Raw genomic sequence first — 23936 nt, 5'->3', positions numbered from 1 at the left:
CTATCAATGTTTGTGCAATGTCTGTTCTGGTTACCTTTTGTAGAATTCCCTATTCATCTGTAACAGAGAGAAAATGCTCTGCACAGTTTTCAGCATAGTGTCTGGTGGTCATGGCAAAAGACTGTAGATACCATGTCCTGTCTATGACATGAGTAATGCGTGCAGTGACGCCGATGTAATTTGTATTAATAACAGAGTCTTTCTGCATGGCAGTTGACAACTTGGATTGCATGTCGCTATCAGTAGCATATTTTCTCATCTTCTACTACTAGTAGTGGTCGACAGTCCAGAGCAATCCACTTTTCCAGTGAACTTGTGATTTTCTCCTATGATGACTTAGTAGATTTGGTCCTGAATCCGGTCACTTTGCTCGAGTTTGGTTTGCCGACAAGCCGTACTGTGACTGCTAGTATTAACAGCTCCGGCTTTCTCTGTGCTTGCTCTGACATGCTTTGCATTTAGATTGTACAGGAGGGTCTACGTGGTCTGTAGGTATGCAAACTCCTTTTTGCCATCCTTTTATCGTGGCTTCCATGGGGTAGTTTTTTTACGTTAGGTTTGCCTCCCAGTAGTCCTTCATCCGATTCCTTCATTGTGTGAGCCGTAAGCCACGTAGAGATATGGTTAAGCAAATGTTCGATGTGTTCATCAGTGTAATCGGTGTACCAGGAAATTGTGCACTCACAGACAAAGGTTCCGCGTTTGTTTAGAAAGCAAACTGTGATGTGCGTCAATATTTTTCGTAATTAATTAATCATGATTAACACGTTGAATATATATATATATAATATATATATATATAATATATATATATATATATATATATATATATATATATATATATATATATATATATATATATATATATATATATATAAAGCAGTACAGACAATTGATGTTTATATATATATATATATATATATATATATATATATATATATATATATATATACAGTATATCCTGAATAGTCAGCTGAATGGCAAGATTAAGATAACACATATGCCCTGCCAGTAATCAGATAGCTCACTGGCATAATACCCTGGCTACTCGAAGAGATGCAAGCCACTGACATCAAGACAAGAATGCGCCTTACAATCTTACAATGCAGGGAGGGTTCCACCCCAAGTCCAGCATCCTGAAGCTGTACACAAAGCGGAAAGAGAGGGGGCGAGGACGAGTAAGCTTCACAGGCACTATCCAGGAGGAAACAACAGGTTTCCAAGAATACATCAAGAAGATGGCCCCCAGGGACGAACTACTAAATAAATGCCTCAGGCAACAGAAGCCCAGTAAGGAGAAGGAGGCAGATAGGCTGTCATGAAAAGAAAAGCCCGTGCATGGCATCTACCACGGACAAATTAAAGAAGTGGTTGACATAGAGAAAGCATACCAGTGGCTGGAAAAGGCTGGATTGAAAGACAGCACAGATGCAATAATCATGGCAGCACAAGAACAGGCCCTAAACACAAAATCAATAGAGGCCGGGGTCTACCAAATCAGGACCCCCAGATGCAGACTGTGCAAAGAAGCCCCAAAGACAGAGCAGCACATCACAGCAGGGTGTAAGATACTGGCAGGTAAGGCATACATGGAGCGGCATAACCAGGTAGCAGGAACAGTGTACCGTAACATCTTAACCAAATATGCTCCCAAGCTGGGAGGATGGTTCCAACAGATACCAGGAACAACATCGGACATCTCCGTCCAGAAGAGCGCAATACTGGGAACAGTGAATAGCAGTCCTGTGCAGAACCCTCAAGCTCCCAGGCTTCTGGTAGACGACCCGAGACAAAGATGGGGACAACTTGTTGAGGAAGGACACTGAAACGCCGCAGTCCGTTCCATGCTCTGCTCCAGCACTTCTATCCAGCAGTGCCCGGACGGCACGGGGAGCCCACAGGATCACAACAACAGGTTGCTAAGGTGCTAACATAGTAGCAAGGAGAGTGAATGTTGCTTGCTTAAAGTCGCTTATTTACACTCCAGTTGAAGTTCACTGTAAAACTTAACTTACAAAACAAAATAATTACACTTTTTGAATGTTCAACTACATCACGGACGTGGTTTCTTTACAAAAATCGCTAGCTCAAAGCTAACACACAATGATTGAAAAACAGCATAGACGGCTAGTGAAAATTTGAATGAAACTCGCAGCACTTAAATCTCTCAAAACAATCAATATTGTTACACAAACGCTGTATAACCAGATACAAACAGGCAATATAAACAATACTCTCTGGCATACAATCCCGTGAAAAAGTATTGGTCTGCTTCTCGAATTAAAAATGTAAATATCAGACAAATATAACCCAAGTGAACTCAAAATGTTTTTAAATGGTCATTTATTAAGGGAAAAAATATATTCAAAGTTACCTGGCCCTGTGCGAAAAGGTAATGGCCGGCTAAATCTAATAACTGGTTGGGCCATCCTCAGCGGCAACAAATGAAATCAAGCGTTTTCATTTTCACATCTCTGGAGATATTTTGGCTGCATTTTGGCAAAAATGTAGGGTTTTCGAAGATGAACTGCCTTTTTAATGTCATGCCACTGAATTTCAATTGGATTCAGGTCTGGACTTTGACTAGGCCACTCCAAAACCTTCATTTTGTTTTTTTAAGCCATTCAGAAATTGACTTGCTGGTGTGTTTTGGATCGTGATCCTGCTGTACAACCCAAGTGTGCTTCAGCTGGAGGTCACAAACTGATGGCTGAACATTCTCATTCTGGATTTTCTGTTAAAAGAGCAGAATTAGGGTTCCATCAATCACAGCAAGTTGTCTAGATCCTGAAGGAACAATTCAACCCAAGACCATCACACCACCACCACCAAGTTTGACTTGGTGTGATTCTTTTCTTTCATCTTTTTCTGAAATGCTGTGCTACATTTACACTGGATGTAACGAGACACACACCTTCCAAAAAGCTCAACTTTCATCTCGTCAGTCCATATAATATTCTCTCAAAAGTCTTAGGAATCATTCATGTTTTAATTCACAAAAGTAAGACAAACGAGCCTTTATGTTCTTTTTGGTCAGTAGTGGTTTTCGCCTTGCAACTCTGCCATGGATCCCATTTTTACCCAGTATCATCTTTATTGTTGTGTCATGAACAGTGACCATAAATGAGGCAAGGGTGGCCTGCAGATCTTTAGAAAGTTGTCCTGAATTCCTTTGTGGCCTCCTGGATGAGTCATTGTTGTTTTCTTGAGGTCATCTTTGTAGGCTGGCACTCCTGGGAAGGTTCACCACTCTTCCATGTTTCTCCATGTGAGGATAATGGCTCTTCGCAATGGTTCGTTGGAATCTTAAAACTTTAGAAATTGTTTTGTAACCCTTTCCAGACTGATAAATGTCAAATACTGTTCTGAAATTTCTTTGGATCATTGTCTTTGGTGCAGCTTTTTTGGATCTTTTGTCCGACTTGATTTTGCTGGTAGATATTCTGTTTAAGTGATTTCTTGATTGAACAGGTCTGGAGGCAATCAGGCTTGGGCATGATCAGTGAAATTTAACCAAAAATTATGATTAGCCACAATTAATTCATGATTTAACAAGAAGAAGAAGAACAATCACCTTTATTGTCATGAACATGCATGCATGCACACGAAATTTGTTCTCTGCATTTTAACCATCACAGTGAACACATATACATACACATGTTAGTGGAACACACTGGAGAAGGGGGTAGCTGAAGTGCCCGGGGAGCATTTCGGGGTATCAGTGTCTTTCTTGCTCAAGGACACCACAGCCGTGAGTCCAGGGGATGTTGGCGGATGGTCTTTGAATATTATTTTTCTTTAATAAATGAAATCACCATTTCAAAACAGCATTTTAAGTTCACTTGGGTTTTATTTGTCTGATATTTACATTTGTTTGATGATCTTAAACATTAAAATGACGATGTATATTTATCAAAGTCTGTGAAAACAAGTTAAATTAACTATTGATCGTGACTTCTTTTACTTTCTCTGTTACTGCAAGTGTGTATCTCATTGCGTTGCCCCACACTGCCCCTCAGAGGTCAAGTGCACAGGAGGAACAGTGAACCCAACAAGGCACACGCGGAGACCGCTAAACACCATGAGCTTCACTGCATGATTCCGAATTTCCTATCCGCCACGACATTGTCAATAAAACTAAACCACAGTTGCATCAAGAAGTTCAAAAGTGTATTGCCGCACAATTGGAGGAGGCAAATGCTGTTCCCACCATATACTGACAGTAAAAAAAAAAACTAAATTTAACTTTATTTGCACATTAAAAGTATAACGTATTTATTTATCATATATTTTTTATTTTATTCTAATGTAATACATTTTTATTTTTAAAGTTACTTTATGTAACCCATTGGCTAATAATAAATGGGCCAGGTTATCCTAATACCAACTGTTGCTAATCATTGCTCTCTGTTTGAGTAATATCAATTGGATCAAGACTTTTCTAACATTCCACCCTATAAAATAAGTAATGTATGTATGATTATTGCTGATATTGGACAGGAATCGGTCAAAACTCCAGACTGCAATATCGGTATCAGATTCGAAGTGAAAAAGTTGGATTGTTGCAGCCCTAATTAAAAATATGTAACGTGGATATTACCTCAAGCTCTCCTTGAAGAAAGGACAACCCAAACTGTCCTCCCCAGAGCACCCAGGGACAACACCAGACGTCGTTCCTCTTTTTGATCTTTTCTTTACAATACATTACAATAGTTGTGTTGTCACCATGGTAACGGTTATATCTGGTGGCATTGACACGTTTTCTGGTCCCTCTTCCCCGACAGTGTTTGATTTAACAAGATGGAGCCCAATGATCGTAAAAGACGTGATACAGTGATATCGTAATGTATGTCGTGTTGTGTTGCCAGTGCCTGACTGACACACGGCTAGATTTTATGGCAGTAGTCTGACATAGTGTCATCGAGAGAGACGAAACTTGTCTTGTAGTCTGGTTTAGGCAGAAGGAAAGGTGATATAAAGGTTAGAACTTTGACTTGACGAAGTGGCCCATTGGGTAAAGGTTTGTGCACCCCCAGACTGGAAATACAGTACGAGATATTCACAAAATCAGGGATGAATGAAACATCTTTACTCATCAGTAACTATATACTACTTGTCCTGCTCATCTAAAGATAGATATTTTGAAATATTTGTATTTTATTATTTCATTTTCATGATTTAAAGTTTGTCTTATTCAAATTAACTCAGCTGAGTGTTGTGCGACCCCCTATTGCGCCCTCTCTTGACTAGCTGTCACTGCTATATGGCTACATACTTTTTCTTGCAAATCTGTCTCAAAATCTGCCCAGCGATTTCGATATTTCTACCCATAACAGTAACCATAGCTTGTCTTATTCCATTTAGAGATTTAGAAATATGCCTAGGCGGAACGGTGGACGACTGGTGAGCACATCCACCTCACAGTTCTGAGGACCTGAGTTCAAATCCGGCCTCGCCTGTGTGGAGTTTACATGTTCTCCCCGTGCCTACGTGGGGTTTCTAAAATTTGGGGCTATGCGGACGCCACACGGAAGGGCGTGGTTCCTCAAATGACGTAATTTGGTCGCACGGAGGCATGTGAACGTCACGAATGCATCAAGCATAAACCAAGCTTTAGGCTGGATTCTATTCCGGCTGACTTGTGAAAAGTGGGGGACACTGATTTAATGTAGAGTAGCATTAGTCAGAGAAGCAGCCCAATTCCCCGGATTCAATAACCAGTGTGTTTTCATCCCAAACCAAAATGGTTTATTCAGCAACACAAAGTGTCAAGTCAGCATTTATTCTCCCAAGCATTGTCATGGGACTTTTCAGAATAGAAGCACCACGGTCCGTTATGTCTACTCAGACAGTATTTTCAATTTCCCAACCTGTGTTCTTGTTGAGCCTGGCAGCCAGAGAGGTATTTTACAACCCAATTCCAATGAACTTGGGACATTGTGTTAAACATCAATAAAAACAGAATACAATGATTTGCAAATCATGTTCAAACTATATTTAATTGAATACACTACAAAGACAAGATATTTAATATTCAAACTTTATTGTTTTTAGCAAAAAAAAATCATTAACTTTGAATTTTATGGCTGCAACACGTTCCAAAAAAAAGCCGGGACAGGTGGCAAAAAAGACTGAGAAAGTTGAGGAATGCTCATCAAACACCTGTTTGGAACATCCCACAGGATTTACACTGTTTACGCTGTAGATGCAGACCACACCCATGCAGGCGTATAAGGAGAGATGTCAGAGTGAAGAGTGCTGCGCCTCTTGAGCTAATTAAGCAGCGGTTCCGCTGACTTGCTCAAATAAAGTAGTCAGGAAGCAGACTATCATCTTTCTAATAGCTAGTGGCCATATATGGTTTTGTTTGCAGAGGCACACGAACCACGACCCTTCTGCTTCCCAAATAGTGTTTGGGTTTTGTTCCCTGTCACTCAACATTTCCATCCAGACATTTATATTTGACTTATCTTCTAAAATGAAACTTCTGGGAAGGCTTTACGTCTTCTTCTGACATTATAACCTGTTTGTTTTATCTGAAGATGAGAATACTATTGTGGCAATGCATTTGTCAGATAATTGTCCAATGTTCAGAGTATCATGGAGGTGTATTACACCTCCTTAGACCAAGTTATTCCCATGAGTAATTTGGATATCTAACCGAGGTTTTATACTAGAGTTTGTTATCACCCAGTTAAATGAGTCTTCCGAATTCTGTTTGCCATAAACACATGCCAGGAACCAAACATTCAACACTGTGGAGAGGGGCATTAAGAGGTGTGGGTCAGAGCATATTATTTTTCCAAACACGAGGAAAGGTTTGACTAGAATCCTTAAAATTCTGTTGGTCTCAATGCTTTTAGTCAGGTCTCCTGCTTGTGGGCGTCTTATCCAGACCACTTCATCCTCTTCAAACTGTAACCATAGTTCTAAACATTTTTTTTTGGTCTTGATTTTAATTATTTATATGAAATAACAAGTGAAGCTCCTTATCTTTTTTTATTGTGTCTAGGTGATTGGGACTGTCATCAGCTTGATCCCACAGTGTGGCATGTAAGTTTCAGCCGAATATTAATTTTTGTCTCATTTTTGCATGGTATGATTTGTAAGTTATTAACTTTATCAATTAACTGATTAGAATGTGAGCAGAAAAACAAATTAAATAGAGCTACTGTCAAACAGTACTTTCTTAAATGTCTTTCTCTTTGTGTCACAGTATGTTCACTATGTGACACATCATCTAAAATGTTTTGACATCACTGTATTTGGTCCCTTTAGCATCCAGTAACGTGGCAGCCATCGAAAGAAGGCGATCATCTGCTTGGACGTATCACGCTGAGCAAGAGATCGGCCATGCCACGAGAAGCTGGCTCCCTCCTGGGCCTAAAAGTAAGCAGAAATACATTTACAATAACAAAGTGGATGTTAACACTGGCAAATGATTGATTGATCGACTGATTGATGATGTAACTAATCAAGTACCTTATGAGTGTGCATAAACAATAAATAATAAAGCATAGACCTACGCCATGGTTTAATGCTAACAAAAGTATATATAATTATAATTTGTTTAACACCATATGACTTTATGACCATTGCAGTCATGCCAGTTTCTGGAATCAGCAGCATGTACAGTAGATGTAGATGACAATGAATGTTCTTTATTGTGAACTCACACGCAAATACAGTATTTTTGTATTTATACAAGACATTAGTTTGTCCGTTGGCGGCATGGTGTAAGACCGGTTAGAGCGTCTGCCTCACAGTTCTGAGGACCGGGGTTCAATCCCCGGCCCCGCCTGTGTGGAGTTTGCATGTTCTCCCCGTGCCTGCGTGGGTTTTCTCCGGGCACTACGGTTTCCTCCCACATCCCAAAAACATGCATGGTAGGTTATTTCATTTCATTGCCAGTTTCATTCAAAACAGCAGCAATAAAAATGAAATTCATCTGTCTGCATTTTTATCTATTTGAGCCAAAATATCAGTTCTTGTACCACAAAATGTTGTGAGAATCTTCCATCTTTTTTGTGTGAAGTCCTGTGCACAAACAAACTAACAAACAGCTATCAAAACAATACAGTACATGTTACCCTCAGGGGAGGTATTTGTGATCTTAATTATGTCTTGAGTCTCAATCTTTTTATTTGTCCAGGTTGTTGGTGGGAAGATTACAGAGACCGGAAGACTTGGGGCCTTCATCACCAAAGTAAAAAAAGGAAGCCTGGCAGATGTCGTGGGACATCTAAGAGCAGGTTAGCAGGTTTACTGTCATCCCCCAGCTATTTGCAAATTTGCCTATTTGAGTGTTGTTTTTTTTGCAAGTTTGGAAAAAGTCAGAATGTTTTTATTTTTTGTAATGGCGTATAAGACATTCATAATTATTTATGAATTCTCCAATAATAAAACATAAATACAGCAAAATATCAATATAAAATACAATACTACAATCCTGTAAGTGTGTTTTTCTTGGTTAAAATGTCACCTGACAAGGTAATTTACATACTGTTCGAGTGTTTCATTGTCTCCACATATTTTTGTGCTCTTTCTTTAATGCCTGAAGATGCTGTCTGAATGTTGTGCTCGCTCTAGATAGAGAGATAGACAGAGCGAGCGATAGATAGAGAAAGCGATCAAGGGAGCAAGCAATCGATAGAGCGAGAGGGCGAGCGAGAGATCGAGCAAGCAATCAATCGATCGATACAGATAAGTTTGAGGTTGATATCAACGCTGATTGTGTTTCTATTGGTGTGAGACCAAATACCCAAATTTGACAACTCTTTACGGGCCAGTAACAAGGCACATAACTGACACAGAACATTTAGAAACATCATATTTTCTCCACTTATCGAAGCAACACAACCCTCCATATAGTCATTCATTGTTCCTTCACATCGTCCCACAACACCGGGACGCTCACTCACATTGGCAAGTCACAGGCAACCAACAGCAAGTTACTTCGAACACAATGTCCTCCAGATACTCTGTCTGCCAACCCAAGGCCACCACTGGAGACCCGCTGGAACTGCAACCTGGTGTAGTTGGTCGGCGTGCCATTTTCCAGTCGATAGGTTACTGGACCCAGCCATTGGAATAATTCCAATCAATAGGTCCCAAGCTTGTATTGGCAGGTAGTCCAGGTCTGTTCTGTGCCCAGCCCAGTCTTTGCACGCTACCTCAGTTCTCCTCGAGTCATTAGTTGACATAGAGATGCCCCAGTTGTTGCTTGCATGGTAGCCTGGATGGTCCGGAGAATCTGGGTAAGCACCTTGCTGAATTTGTGCCCCTTATCCAGGCAAACCGTAATTTAGTTCTTCAAAATTCTAATTAGCCTTTCCACACCCCCGTTGTTCTCTGGGTGGTACAATATGGTTCTTTTGTGCACAGTGGATCATATGATGGCATGGCATGCACTTGCATCTGAAAACCCCCCCACATACAGTATTTTAGGCCGACGTTATACTTGCTCAGACAATCGTCAGATGTCATCATCCCAGACAGGGGTCCAGTTCCATAAAGCCTCTTTACTCACAAATTGTACAATCCTAATACCCACAGCATTTATAAACACTATAGACTCAATTTTGAATGCAAAAATCATCAAATGGCATCATTGAATGAAGACTCAAGGAAGTAGTAAAGCATCAAACAGTATACCAACTACTGTATACATTGTTTATTGGCTGAGGATCCCTTGTTCTCAGCACGCCAAGACTGACTTGGTGTTACAGCTGAGGAATACACAACCAGAGGCTTAAAGTAGTTTTTACATTTCATTATATCATTTTAACTTGATTATTTGCATAGCTGTAATATTATTTAATACTATTAAATATTCCTAAAACATTGTTCCCTTGCTATATTGTGGCTCACCTATTGCAGATTCACTGCATTGCATTTTTTTCAGACGCATATCACACAGAATTGGCCATATTACAGGGTTTTGTGTGTATGCTGTATTTTTTTGTTTCCTAGCCTAAACCATTAAAACTGTAAAGAAAAATTCATTAAAACACATATTACAAGGTACAAAATCTACGTAGTGTACAATACAACTGTGCATTGCTGTATTTGTAAGAGTTTAAAGAGTATAGAAAGTGTTTATAAAAGTATGGTAGGGGTCCATAAGAGTATGGGCAAAATTAATCTGGGGAGCTTCGTACACCTTTAAAATATGCACAAACAATCAAAAAATTGTATGCTGACTACTCTACGGATTCCACTCCACAGGACTATGGATTACGTATTCACGTTGCTGTTTCTGCAATCTTTGTTATAGGTGATGAGGTGTTGCAGTGGAATGGGAAGTCATTGCCAGGGGCAACCAAGAAAGAGGTGTACAACATAATTCTTGAATCAAAAGCTGAACCTCAAGTGGAACTTGTTGTTTCAAGACCCATAGGGTAAGAGTGGCTTCATTAATGTATAAGAATCATTATAATAGCAGGGGAAAAAATATCTGACAGATATTTTTCATTTCTCCTTTCTTTATCTAAAAGATCTATTCACCGAATTATGTCCAAAAACCTCTTGAGAAAAGTATATAAAGCATATCAGTAAGTAGTGTTGAATTTAATTGGTGGAACCTGCCCCCCACAATTTACCTCAAATCCTTTACATTATAGATTTTCCCTTGTCATTATTTTTCCTGCTACTTCCCTCCATGTTAAACATACATACATACATAATTTTTTTGCTCGTGTAGCTGTTGCTTGGGATTAAATTGATACCTGTGCTTCGAAAGATGACAGATGTTGGGGATTTTTTTTTTTTTCATAGGGACATTCCTAGAATCCCAGAGTCATCTCATCCTCCTCTCGAATCTAGTAAGTATCTAATATTTGTAATTATTCTTTTTTAAATTATGAAGTTAAATGTAGCGGGACGGTGGACGACTGGTTAGCACATCTACCTCACAGTTCTGACTACCCAGCTTCAAATCTGGCCTTGCCTGTGTGAAATTTGCATGTTCTCCCTGTGCTTGCGTGGCTTTTCTCCGGGTACTCCGGTTTCCTCCCACATCCCAAAAACATGTATGGTAGGTTGATTGACGACTCTAAATTGCCCGTAGGTGTGAATATGAGTGTGAATAGTTGTTTGTTTGTATGTGCACCACGAGTGGCTGCCAACCAGTTCAGGGTGTACCCCATCTCTCCCCCAGAGTCAGCTGGGATAGGCTCCAGCACACCTGCGACCGTAGTAAGGATAAGCGGTTCGGAAAATTTAATGGATGGATGAAATTAAATGCGAAAGCGTTTGTCTATTTTAAGAACAAAAATAACTTTATTATCTTGGAGTGGCTGTTTCTATTTTTGTTTTACATTAGTTGGTGCTGTACTCCCTATTCTTTAGCAGGTTCTAGTTCCTTTGAGTCACAGAAAATGGACCGTCCCTCTATATCAGTGATGTCCCCAACAAGCCCAGGAACCCTCAGAGACCTTCCTCTGGTACTGCCTGGACAACTGTCGGTAAGTACCTACCTCAGGGATATAAGCCAAATGATACATCATCTAAATGGCCATACTGTATGTACTGTATACAGACAGGGGTTAAATGCCTCCAAATAACATTACAGGTGAAACTTTGGTATGACAAAGTAGGCCATCAACTCATCGTGAACGTCCTTCAAGCCATAGACCTGCCATCCCGACCGGATGGACGCCCTCGGAACCCATATGTCAAGATGTACTTCCTCCCAGACAGAAGGTGAGTACTGCACAGACGTCATTTTGTATCATACATGAGCATGTACCCCTCCTTGAGCCTTCACCTTATCGTGGTGGAGGGGATTGTGCATCCCAATGATCCTGTTGTTGTGGGCTTTATGCCCATGTTAGGGTCACCCAGGGAAAACAGGTCCGTGGTGAGGAACAGGGACAAAGCATGCTCAAAAACCCTCTATGACGATGAAAATAAATGGACGCCGTTTTCACTCGCCCGGATGCCAGTCACCGGAGCCCCGGATGGGGAGCGCCTGGTGGCCAGACCTGCACCCATGTGGCCCAGTCAGGCAAAGCCCGAAGAGGCAATGTGGGTCACCTTTCCCGTGTGCTCACCACCTGTGGGAGGGGCTAAGGGGGTTGGGTGCTGAGAGAGCTGGGTGACAGCCAAAGGCAAGGACCTTGGCTGTCCGATCCCCAGGTACAGAAGCTAGCTTTAGGGACAAGGAATGTCACTTGTCTGGCAGGTTTGTCGTGAAGCATTTTGTACTCGTGTTGAACAAATCCTCCGCACCGTTGCCGAGAGTCAGCCGGGATAGCCTCCATCTCGTCGGCGACCATAATGAGGACAAGCAGTGTCGAAAGGATGGATGTTTCTGACTGACCTTTGCTGACTGTATTCGTAACGTTTCTCTGCTGCTGTCTTTTCACTGCTGTGTTTTGCACCAGAATCTTTTTTTTTTTTCAAACACCACTTTTAATGCAACAAAATGTTCTGCAGTTCATACTGTCTATGTCCCATTGTAATAGTAAAGGTAGAATATGCAGTTTTCAAACTGCTCGCAAGATTTGAATGTACCCTCACTTCACTGCTCGCTTCCCCTTGCCCTCGTGTCTCGAGCTAAAGCCACGTCCCTCACTAACGTGAACATGCACGTTACTTGTTTACCCTTGCTTTGTCTCGGAATCTGTCCAATTCGTTCTTTTTAACTTTTGCTGCTAACCTAAAAGTAGAAGTCTGCGCAAAGCTGTTGGGTGTGCAGACAGTGAGGCTGCTGCACGTGCCCGAATGTGTGGGTGTGGAAATGATCATCGGTCATTCCTTCTGTCTCTACAGTCTCTGATACGCTGTTCCTGTTGCGCAGTGACAAGTTGTAAAATAATAATTAAAATCAAATTGGCCAGAGAGGGATGATTTTTCAAAAGATCATTTTGTAGATCATTTTCTACTGTCAGGTCATACAGACATTTTTCCCATCCATCCATCCATTTTCTTCCGCCTATCCAGCTCTTCCGGGGAAATCCTAAGCTGTTCCCAGGCCAGCCGGGAAATTCTCGGGCGTGTCCTAGGTCGTCCCCGGGGCCTCCTCCCAGTGGGACATGCCCGGAACACCTCACCAGGGAGGCGTCCAGGGGGCATCCTAATCTGATGCCCGAGCCACATCTCACACTATCTCTAAGGGAGAGCTCGGACACCCTGCGGCGTAAACTAATTTTGTCTGCTATAAAAATATTGATTCATTAATGCATTGCAATTCTCCGCAATTCAATATCGATTCAGCAAATCCTCCGAAACGATTCACCACCTGGTGCTTTGCATGTGATTCGCATTGTATGGCTTTTGCTCCGGTGAGATTGTGCCACTGCTCTATGTTCTCCTTCTGTGCGTCTTCTAATGATCAATACCACCGATTTCCTTTGTGATACGGTCCTGCAAAAACAGTTCCTCAAATGACTGAAGTATCAAAAGTATGGACATTTATTTTTGAGGATCGGTCCTCTGGTATCGGCGGCATGGTGGCCGACTGCTTAACTGCCTCACAGTTCTGAGGACCCGGGTTCAAATCGGGCCTCACCTGTGTGGAGTTTACATGTTCTCCCCATGCCCCCGTGGGTTTTCTCTAGGTACTCCGGTTTCCTCCCACATCCCAAAAACATGCATGCTAGGTTAATTCCATCCATCCATTTTCTATACCGCTTATCCTCACGCGGGTCGCGGGCATGCTGCAGCCTATCCCTGCTATCTTTGGGCGAGAGGTGGGAAACATCCTGAACTGGTCGCCATCCAATTGCAGGCCAGGTTAATTGAAAACTCTAAATTGCCCGTAGGTGTGAATATGAGTATGAATGGTTGTTTGTTTATAAGTGCCCCGCGATTGGCTGGTGACCAGTTCAGGGTCTACCCCGCCTCTCGCGCAGAGTCAGCTGGGATAAACTCCAGCACGCCCGCGACCCTAGTGAGGATGAGCGAATAAAAAAATGGATGGATGGATCTTCTGGTATCAGAGGCATTGACATTTCAGACACTGTCCATACTTCCCCACGCCAGTGACGCCGCTCCAGCTGATGTAATGGTCACACTCGGCACGTTTTATTGTGTTTGCCAGTATTTTTGCTTGGAAACGGCACACCATTTTGGGAAAACAGTCGTCAGGACCTTCTGAGTTGGATTATACCGCAAAAAGAAGCAAAATAAAACTGCAGCCCTGGAGCCATTTTTGTTTTGTTTCAAATTGCACCCTAAAGAATCTAAATCAAATTCAATTGTGTGGCTCTTACCAATGCCCACCCCTAATCTTGTTATTTTGTTCACGACCCACAGCTGGTGACCATAGGTGAGGGTAGTAACATAGATCGACTGGTAAATTGAGAGCTTTGTCTTTCGGCTCAGCTCCTTCTTGACTACGACAGACCAATACAGAGTCCGCATTACTCCAGACTCTTCACTGAGCCGCCTGGTGATCTCTTGCACCATTCTTCCCTCACTCATGAACAAGACCCAGAGTTACTTGAACTCCTCCACTTGGGGCAGAATCTCATTCTCAACCTGGAGAGGCCTCTTTATCCCAGCTGACTCTGCGCGAGAGGCCTCTGGTCTCAGTTTTGGAGGTGCTAATTCTCATCCCAACCGCTTCACACTTGGCTGCTAAATGCTCCAGTGAGCGTTAAAGATCACGGCTTGATGAAGTCAACAGGACCACATCATCTGCAAAAAAACAGATGCAATACTGAGGCCACCAAACTGGACCCCCTCAACGCCTCAGCTGCGCTTAGAAATTCTGTCCATAAAAGTTCTGAACAGTATGGGTGACAACGGGCAGTCCAACCCTCACTGGAAATGAATCCGACTTACTGCCGGCAATGCAGACCAAACTCTGACACCGGTCGTACAGGGACCGAACAGCCTATATCAGGGTGTCCAGTACCTCATACTCCAAAAGCACCCCACCCCCCCACAGAATACCCCGAGTGACAAGGTCCAAACGCCTTCTCCAGGTCCATAAAACACATGCACAAATCCCATACACCCTGAGGACCCTGTTGAGGGTATAGAGCTTGTCCACTGTTCCACGGCCAGGACAAAAAACCACACTGCTGCTCCTGAATCTGAGATTCCACTTCCTGACGAAGCATCCCCAAATAGACCTTAACAGGGAGGCTGAGGAGGAGATTAAACAAATACCCTATGACAAAAGTTGTCTGTTTGTTTTTAAACTGCATATTCTTTAATGCTTCCGTTACAGTGACAAGAGTAAACGTCGGACTAAAACCGTGAAAAAGAGCGCAGAGCCCAAGTGGAATCAGACCTTCATATATTCACATGTTCACCGCAGAGATTTTCGCGAGCGCATGCTAGAGATCACCGTCTGGGACCAACCCAGGGTCCAGGAAGAGGAAAGCGAATTCATGGGCGAGGTAGGTTTGAGGCCCACCACCCTTTCCAGTCAAGTCCTTTTTAACTGGTTTCCCGCTGTCTGAATTGGTTCATGGTCATAGCTAGTCTATGTATGCTGTAATATAAGAGCACATCGAGAGATTATAGTGTCTTCCCTTTTGTTCTGTGCCTCCTCTCAGATCCTGATAGAGTTGGAGACCGCTTTGCTGGATGACATTCCTCACTGGTATAAACTCCAGGCACATGATGTGTCCTCAATACCTTTGCCTCAGCCTTCCCCATACCTTCCACGCAGACACGTTCACGGAGACAGCCCCAGCAAAAAACTACAGAGTAAGTCTTTTAACAACATTCTGTTAGCTTGAAAACCAAAAGTATGCTTGTGTGTGGGATCTTTCTTGATCTAGATTTTTCGCTTAGTGCACAAGATCAAGAACCTCCCAATCTGATCGTCTTTTGTACTGTATGTGTGTGCGTGAGTGCAGGGTCTCATCGCATCATTGATACAGAGTTTGATGATGGTTTGATGATAGTGACTAAAGGTGGGTAGGGGGCATGGTTACTACATGTTGCCTTGTAGCAGCCTATGGGCATCCAGCACTGGGTGAGAGAACAGATTATTGCCCCTAAACCTCTGAAATCCAGCAATTTGCACCCAAATCTTCTATTATATAAGTCATTATATTTCTATTGGGCTGGTGGTGTACGTTATTATGACTTTATTTTATTGGTGTGCCGTATCCCAGGGGCTACAGTAAAACGTTCTCCTCCTCTGCTGACTGTAGAAACACTTGTCACACGAAGTGCATGTAGAACTGTAGGTTTAGCTCACTCACATTCCACTTAGTCTCCCATTATTGCTCTGCATGTCTCAAATATCTGACAGAAATTAATGGTTTTATTTATTTTTTAAGACACTTTTTATGTTAACTGCTTTATTGTTTGACTGTTTTGGTTGTGGCCTATTACCTGTCATTTGTTGAACTCTACAGTATATTCACATAATTATTAAAAAACTGATATGAGTCATTTTGATGTTTGAAATTGCTGTGCAGCTGTCCATCCATCCATCCATTTTCTGAGCCGCTTCTCCTCACTAGGGTCGCGGGCGTGCTGGAGCCTATCCCAGCTGTCATCGGGCAGGAGGCGGGGTACACCCTGAACTGGTTGCCAGCCAATCGCAGGGCACATAGAAACTAACAACCATTCGCACTCACAGTCGTGCCTACGGGCAATTTAAAGTCTCCAATTCATGCATGTTTTTGGGATGTGGGAGGAAACCGGAGTGCCCGGAGAAAACCCACACAGGCACGGGGAGAACATGCAAACTCCACACAGGCGGGACCGGTGATTGAACCCGGGTCCTCAGAACTGTGAGGCTGACGCTCTAACCAGTCGGCCACCGTGCCTCTGCTGTGCAGCTGTGTTTTTTTTTTTTATTCTTTTTTGTTTCTTCCTTTTAACCCAATGCAAATAGTTTTCTTACAATCACAATAATAGTAATCCGACGTGTGTGTGTGTGTGTGTTCGCTAAATATTGTATCGTGATGGGTTTCAAAGGATTAGGCTGCCTTTGCAGGTACCCCACAAGACTTCCAGGGCAGTACAGCAACATGAGAAACATTTCACCTGCTAAGCTAAATTCTGTTACGTGAAAGGAAAAAATGGTTGATTTTTAGTCCCTAAATTGAAAGAGGAGACAATGTCTGAGGTGAGCATAAACCTCCACAAAAATATCATCCAGGGGAAAGCAGGGATAGTCGAGCAGGGGTGGCTTTGACCATTTTTTTTCTCTTCGGAGAGGCTCAAGGTTCCACACTTTGACAGCCCCTGCTGTATGCAATTTGAAGTTTTAGCAAATGCTAAGTACACCCTCTTGTCTAACAGAACATTGCAGAAAGAGCTATTTAGGATTGTTTGCAAATTGACCATTTGCCTGTGAACCATCTTGATGTTTTACTAAAGCATATCACACCTTAGGGTAATTAGGAGCGCAATGCTCACAATAATGTGTCGGTATCAAAGGATATACATTTGATCTTTTGGTGTGTATTTGTTTTTCGATCGTTTTGTAGGAGGAGAGCATAGTTCCAGAGAACGAGAACGAGGCAGTACGTTGGCTGTGCCCGAACAGCAGCGTGCCTCTCAGCATCGATCTCGCTCTGTATCTCCTCACCGAGAGGATTCGTGCAGGGCGAGGTCGCGGCCTGCACATGTGCCCATGCAAAGGTCAGTGTAACCTGCCGCCGCAAATTGGTCACGTATCACTTTCACTGTTTGTGTTGACAAGATATGATCATCAGTCAGTGTTTTATATGTTGCAGATCAGGGGGCCCCACTCATTTTGGTTCAGGACCCACATTCAACCCAGTTTGATCTCAATTGGCCAATACAAGTATATTAGTGGCCTAATAAGCCATACATAATGACTATTCGAAATTTTCCCCCCTTTTTTTGTGCTAATAATTACAAGTAGAAATTGAAAACAGCGCTTTAACGCGTTTTCCAGGGAGAGGATTGAGCAAGCATGTTGACTCTTTTTCCTACCTGATGAGTTGTGTGAGTTTGTCAAGGGTGAGAATGTAATGTAATGTATTTACCTTCGTGCTGGGTTTGAAGCAAAATACCTCCAGCTCAAAAACAAAAATGGCATAAGAGCAAAGAAACTTTATAGTTTGAATTTATTATTTTAACTTTTACTGTCAGCACAATTTATATTATATTTTTAAGGTTTTTTGCATCAATGTTCATATTTTGCATTTGTAGAATTTTAACAAGCATTTTTATGCAGAGCAACATTTGAAGTTGATTCATTTTTTAATAATATTGTATCCTGTCTGTTTTGTTTAACTTTTATGTTAAAAAAACATTTCACTTTAGTCTGTTCAATAAATGTGTATCGGCCCGCGACCTGGTGTGCTTCAAATTTTGGCTCCCTGTGCATTTGAGTTTGAAACTCCTGTCTAAGATTTTAACAAATGCTAATTATATTCATAATTAGATCGCAACATACATCATTTCAAAAGCAGTAGCGGAATTTTAGTCAGACGTTACAACTTTGTGTCAAACTTGAAACGGTAGCAGTGTACTGACTACACCATTGAAGTTTCTGACAACCACCAGTTATTTGTGATGAAATTGTTTTGACATTGTCAGTTATTGGAAAGAAAAGCCTCATGTGGGCTTGTCTTTGTCTATCAATGATGTCGTCACTGTTTTTTATTGACCTATACAGACCACATTTGAACGTTTTCATCAAAAATGCCAAATTACACAACAGGAATACATTTCCATTCATTTTACTCAAACTGTATGTGTTTGTGTTTGGCGAAAGTAATTCAGCATTTTTGATATCAGGAGCCTGGATGAGATTCATCAGAACCGCCACCACTCTCGGTCACCTTCCCATGACCATGATTCCCATTTGGAGCACCAACGCTCTGGTGACTCAGACTACGAGTACTCTGAAGACAGGTAACCTTTTGGAGATTTCGATTTGGGGATGACACTGTGCTAAACATTTACTTAATAATATGTTGATGAAAATAGACAAAGACAACATAGTTTAGAGATTCATTTTCCTTGCGTTTCATTTCGCATTAAAATCACAACTCTTAATATAGATATTAATATTTTCAAAATACAGCCTAATTTTATTTGCAAACTATCTTTTACTAATACTACTAACAGTGTGACACTAGTGGTTGTATCATGCTGCATTTCAATATCAGTCTGCTGAATATTATTTAATGACGATTTAATGATCCAGTAAATCATAAATTATTTCATGGTTTTTCCCATTCATAAAATCACATGCCTGTCTGAGTTGCCATCCTCTTCTGTTGTGTTTTTTCGGGTGATATTTTCATTTGTTTACCCATCGTCATGGCAATGACAGTGAGGCCCTGGAGATGCACAGGTCAATCCGAGGCGGGAGTGCAGAGTGCCTACACACAAACAGGTAAAAACAGAAGCTAACAATGATCATCCAGTTTTATTTGATAGAATATGCCATTTTCTAACCATTGTCATCCTCAGTATGTTCTAACAAAGACATTTAACACACTCAATGTTTGTATTGATGCAAACTCTGTGTGTGTGTGTGTGTGTGTGTGTGTGTGTGTGTGTGTGTGTGTGTGTGTGTGTGTGTGCGCGCGTGCGTGCGTGTGTGTGCATGCATGCGTGCATATGTTTGTGAGTGTCTGCGTGTATTATCGTGAATGTTTTGTGGGTGTCCACAGGAGAATTACCACAAAGTTCTAATACTCTTGAATTGTACACATTCGTATCCGCATGTGACGAAGTATGAATGACACAAAAGACACTGTGTGAAAATATTACTAGACAAGTTGTCCTCATAGAAGTAAAATTTATTTTGTTTAACTTGTTTCATTTTTATATGTTATGTTGTCACTCACAGGAGTTATATATATATATATATATATATATACAAATATATAGTCATTTTTTTTATTTTTTTTTTGTCTTTGTGTGCATTGCCTTCGCTCATACAACCAGGGGTGCATGTAGAGATAGCAACACACTCCCCCCCAAAATGCCCCTGTTAGTAAATGGTATCCATAAAGACATGTACAGGTAAGCGAGAAGGTTACAGTAGTCGTTGTTTCCCTTTTTCTTCCTTGTTCAGTTTTTTCATGCTCATTTGTGCAGTTGGTGAGCCATTTTGTTGCTGCAGCTTTTTTTCTCAACACATGAAATGCCCCCATGTCCCTCTGTCTGCTTGTGTTGGTGCCAACTCACTTTGCCATGTAGTTGCTTTTGCCAACAAAAATGGTACCTGTACCTTCCCTATACTCTATATCTGTTCATCATTCGACCTAGGCAATTAATGCAGATTAGGATTTCATCAAAACAACTCTATACATGGGTTAGCTATGTGAAACATTTGTAGGTCGGTCAGCAAGGTAACTTCTGCTTCCGCCTGGGATTTTTATTGTCCTGAAGCTTTGGTTGTGCTGTTATGAAGTACAGGCTATGGTCAAACTCACTTCAGAGCCATCTTAAATCAAGCCAGATTAACTCCAGGTCCAATGTATTTTCAATTTTCATTTTCCCATGAGCCAGAATGATAAAGTTCATATTTTTACCAAGTAGATATTACGTCAGGTTAAGAGTGCATAGGACAGTTAAGGAATGTGTACAATCTTTTTGGGATAACACCATACAGTAAAACAGGATGCCTGGAATTATGCTGGAGATACTCCTGAATTAGATTTTTATACTTTTTTTGTTTTGTTTTCAGCTATAGATTTATATTTTAGTGACTACAAATCAGGACATTTTGGCCTTTGCTGTGCAATTGTTTTTGTTTATTTAAATCTGCCTCTCACCTGCATGTCATGTCAAATAATGTTTTTATTAATCAGCAAAATTAATGTTTTGTCCAAGAACTGCAACCCGAAAACAATATCGTCTTCCAACATGATTGTTTGATTTCACTTTGAGATTTTTTTCAAACTGATAAATTGACTGACAAGCTATTACAATTGAACAAATATATACTGTGTATATATATATATATATATATATATATATATATATATATATATATATATATATATATATATTTATAATAAACATTGAACTTTCCCTTAAAGATTCCAGTTGTGGTTGTGTTGTAAACGGCGTTCTGCCAGCGGCTTGCTGCTCCACGTTACCACAACAATGAAAATTCTAATGATAACCCGTCCCACTCTGCCTCTGATTGGCTCGCACCAAGGATTCCTACTTTTGATTCGCTACGTGTTGTGGAAGCTCTCCACAGACATACGTAGGGCGGGTCTTAAACCACGTGTGTGCAGACGCAGAATGAATAGGTGTGTGTGTGTGTGTGTGTGTAGGTGTGTGTGTTCGTGAAGACCTACACAGTGAATCGAAATTATGAATTCTGTCTTTCTTGGGGCTAGCCAATCAGAGGCAGAGTAGGGCATGTTAGCGTTCTATACGATGGACACAGGAGTTTTTTCTGAACTTGATTAAGTTGTCTGTTTATTCCATAATAAATAAAGTCGAGCTAGTCGAGCTAACAAGCTTGCGAGCTAAGGGCTGGAGCTAAAAAGCTCATTCGACCGCGGCGATATTGTTAAAATGTCAGCGCTCGGAGTCGTGTGTGTGTTGTTCCCCACATCACATACATAACCCATAATCATAACCACATCGGCACATGTTATCAATACTCAGGCAGTAGTTCACTTCAGCAAACTCATATTCAGTGTCATTTGATTGACAGGTAAAGGTCTGACATGGCAGTACAGCAGCTTGGGGGCGGGCCTTATTTACATTTTATCTCTCCTTTATTTAACCAGGTAAAAGCGTATTGAGAGCTAAAATCTCTTTTTCAAAAGCCAAGACGCAGCAGAAATTATACAGTACATAACACAACAACATTCATACAATAAATAAAAATAAAGACTAAAAAATAACTAATATTAAAATGTATAGCATCTGACTTAAAAGCAGTGACAAAGATCAAATGCTTTCTAGTGCATACATGGTGTTTTTGTTGGGGTTTTTTTTTAATTCAAATTTGGCAGGCTTTAGGAAATCTCTTTAGTGGGTTAATGACACGATACCTACAGTATTTGACAAATATTCACCATTTTTTTAAGTGCAATTTTTGCAAGCAGAACCAGAGTATGATTTATTTGTATTTATTATCGAACATATTTAATTTCTTGTTCTACATTCCAATGCCAATGTTTTCTTTAGAATTGAAAGTTAATTGTTATTAAAACTATGTACTTTATGGTGCTCTATAATATCATTATTTCAGTGGCATTAAAAAAAAAAAGAATACTATCATTTATCGTGATAGTTTTTGGGAAAAGATATCGTCCTTAAAAAATGTGCCATCGTGGCAGGCTGAAACATACAGTAATATATTGAGAGAGAGCAGAGAGCAATGGATAACACAAACATATTGTACAAATAAAAATCTCTATATATAGCAGGACCGTGAACCAACAACCATCGTATAGTGGAAGATTACTTTATCTGTCCTCCGTGATGATAAGTTGCAGGGACTCATTGTTTCCAGAGAGACAGAGAGAGCGAGAGAGAGGATATATATATATATATATATATATATATATATATATAGAGAGAGAGAGAGAGAGAGAGAGAGAGAGATCATTTATCATGTCATTCATTTTATATACTATATATATATATATATATATATATATATATGTGTATATATATATATATATATATATATATATATATATATATTAGGTGAGCAGCATTAAAATATATGATTTTGACTTCATTATAATCCGCATAATCACCTGTCAGACAGAACTTCATTTGCATTTTTTTTCTGATCAACTCTAAATACTGAGCATGGCTTCATCTGTCTATGCATTTCACGGCTGTAGTTTGTTTCCTTCAACACATGGTGACTCAATAGCTTACTCTTATTATGTAATCAGCATTACGTTTTCGCCGCCGATATGTAGGAAGTCAGAGACGGAAAGAGAGAAAGTCTGGATTACGCTTACATTATGACTTTCTCACTCTGATATTGGCAACCTAATCCAGCCATTCTCTTTTTAAACATTCCCGTTTTCACAAAGTATAACAGGTGAACGGGGAAGCAAATAGGAAATCATGTTTTGGTGTTGACCATTGATATGAGTGGTCCTTAAAGCCTTGTCATTTCCACACTCGTGTTCTGTTCACACATTTTGTTTCTACTCATATCCGTTAGCTGCATGTATCATTTTGTCTTTCCTTGCTTTTCTTTGTATTTGTCTTGCCTTTTATGGGCGCGGACGGTGTACAGCTCCACCCTCCCTGCATGCCTAAAGAGCAAGGTGCCCCAAAGGCAAGAGGGGGGCAACAACATGCATCGTAGCATCTTTGCACACCGTGTGCTCAGGTTCACTGATGAGGTCACAGTTAGGTAAGAAATGCCCCTTCACGGTTCCTCTCCCTGTCTTCTAACTACCCCCAACATGTCCTTCCTTCCTTTTACGGGTGACAACACACAGAGGCTTTAGCTTGTACTTGAAATTGCAAATGAAGAGCATTAAACAAGCACTCAAATCTTAAGCCCTTGGCATCCTCCATGTGAGGCCCTTGGCACGAAACCATTATGTGCAATGTCATGCGATGGTACTGAGCCAACCATCTGTTGAAAATAGCTTTTGTCCTAGTGCGGCGTGACCTGACAACAAAAAGCAGAAGCAGGCGTATGCATCTGATAGTAACGTGGAAGCTGTCTTCCCTTCTCTTTCCACTCTCACATGAACACGAGAAGAATATATATATATATATATATTTTTATTTTTTTTTTACTTAGACCTGGTTCCCATGGCAACTCACTCATGTGAGTGGTCTCACAGTGGATGCAGGAATGAATGGCTATGACAAATGGAGATTCGGAGTTATTACATGTTACTGCACTGTCTGATGGCCTTTTTTATTCTATCTTTGACTCCTGCTTGTTTCTCTACTTTACCTGTCATAATTATTTGATTCTGTCTGATTTGTTTTTTTCCCTCATTTTATATCATTCTTTGCAATCACGCCCACCTTGTCTCCTCTCCTCCTTCATGTCTCCATGTTGATTTCTACCTTAT

The 23936-nt window shown here is 40.9% G+C and overlaps 1 protein-coding gene across 22 annotated transcripts in view; it reads left to right on the top strand.

Moving 5' to 3' along the window:
- Nucleotides 1-23936, top strand: part of rims1b (regulating synaptic membrane exocytosis 1b) — a 116622-nt gene that overhangs the window by 70724 nt on the left and 21962 nt on the right. For 13 of the 22 annotated variants that reach the window (XM_061678697.1, XM_061678689.1, XM_061678691.1 and 10 more), the window contains 15 exons: nucleotides 7013-7053; nucleotides 7279-7389; nucleotides 8153-8252; nucleotides 10277-10400; nucleotides 10497-10553; nucleotides 10777-10823; nucleotides 11350-11465; nucleotides 11573-11703; nucleotides 15182-15353; nucleotides 15513-15666; nucleotides 17409-17562; nucleotides 18691-18807; nucleotides 19232-19294; nucleotides 19852-19929; nucleotides 23138-23257. In XM_061678697.1, coding sequence (XP_061534681.1) covers nucleotides 7013-7053; nucleotides 7279-7389; nucleotides 8153-8252; nucleotides 10277-10400; nucleotides 10497-10553; nucleotides 10777-10823; nucleotides 11350-11465; nucleotides 11573-11703; nucleotides 15182-15353; nucleotides 15513-15666; nucleotides 17409-17562; nucleotides 18691-18807; nucleotides 19232-19294; nucleotides 19852-19929; nucleotides 23138-23257 — 1585 coding nt within the window. Of the gene's footprint in view, nucleotides 1-7012; nucleotides 7054-7278; nucleotides 7390-8152; nucleotides 8253-10276; nucleotides 10401-10496; nucleotides 10554-10776; nucleotides 10824-11349; nucleotides 11466-11572; nucleotides 11704-15181; nucleotides 15354-15512; nucleotides 15667-17408; nucleotides 17563-18690; nucleotides 18808-19231; nucleotides 19295-19851; nucleotides 19930-23137; nucleotides 23258-23936 lie in introns of those variants that run through there. The other 9 variants (XM_061678703.1, XM_061678701.1, XM_061678696.1 and 6 more) reach the window with 7 other exon arrangements.

This window comes from Phycodurus eques, chromosome 6, assembly GCF_024500275.1.
Source record: "Phycodurus eques isolate BA_2022a chromosome 6, UOR_Pequ_1.1, whole genome shotgun sequence".
In the NCBI taxonomy this organism is placed as follows: Eukaryota; Metazoa; Chordata; class Actinopteri; order Syngnathiformes; family Syngnathidae; genus Phycodurus; species Phycodurus eques.
The sequence above is the reverse complement of the archived record's forward strand: the minus strand, read 5'-3'. Positions and strand labels throughout refer to the sequence as shown.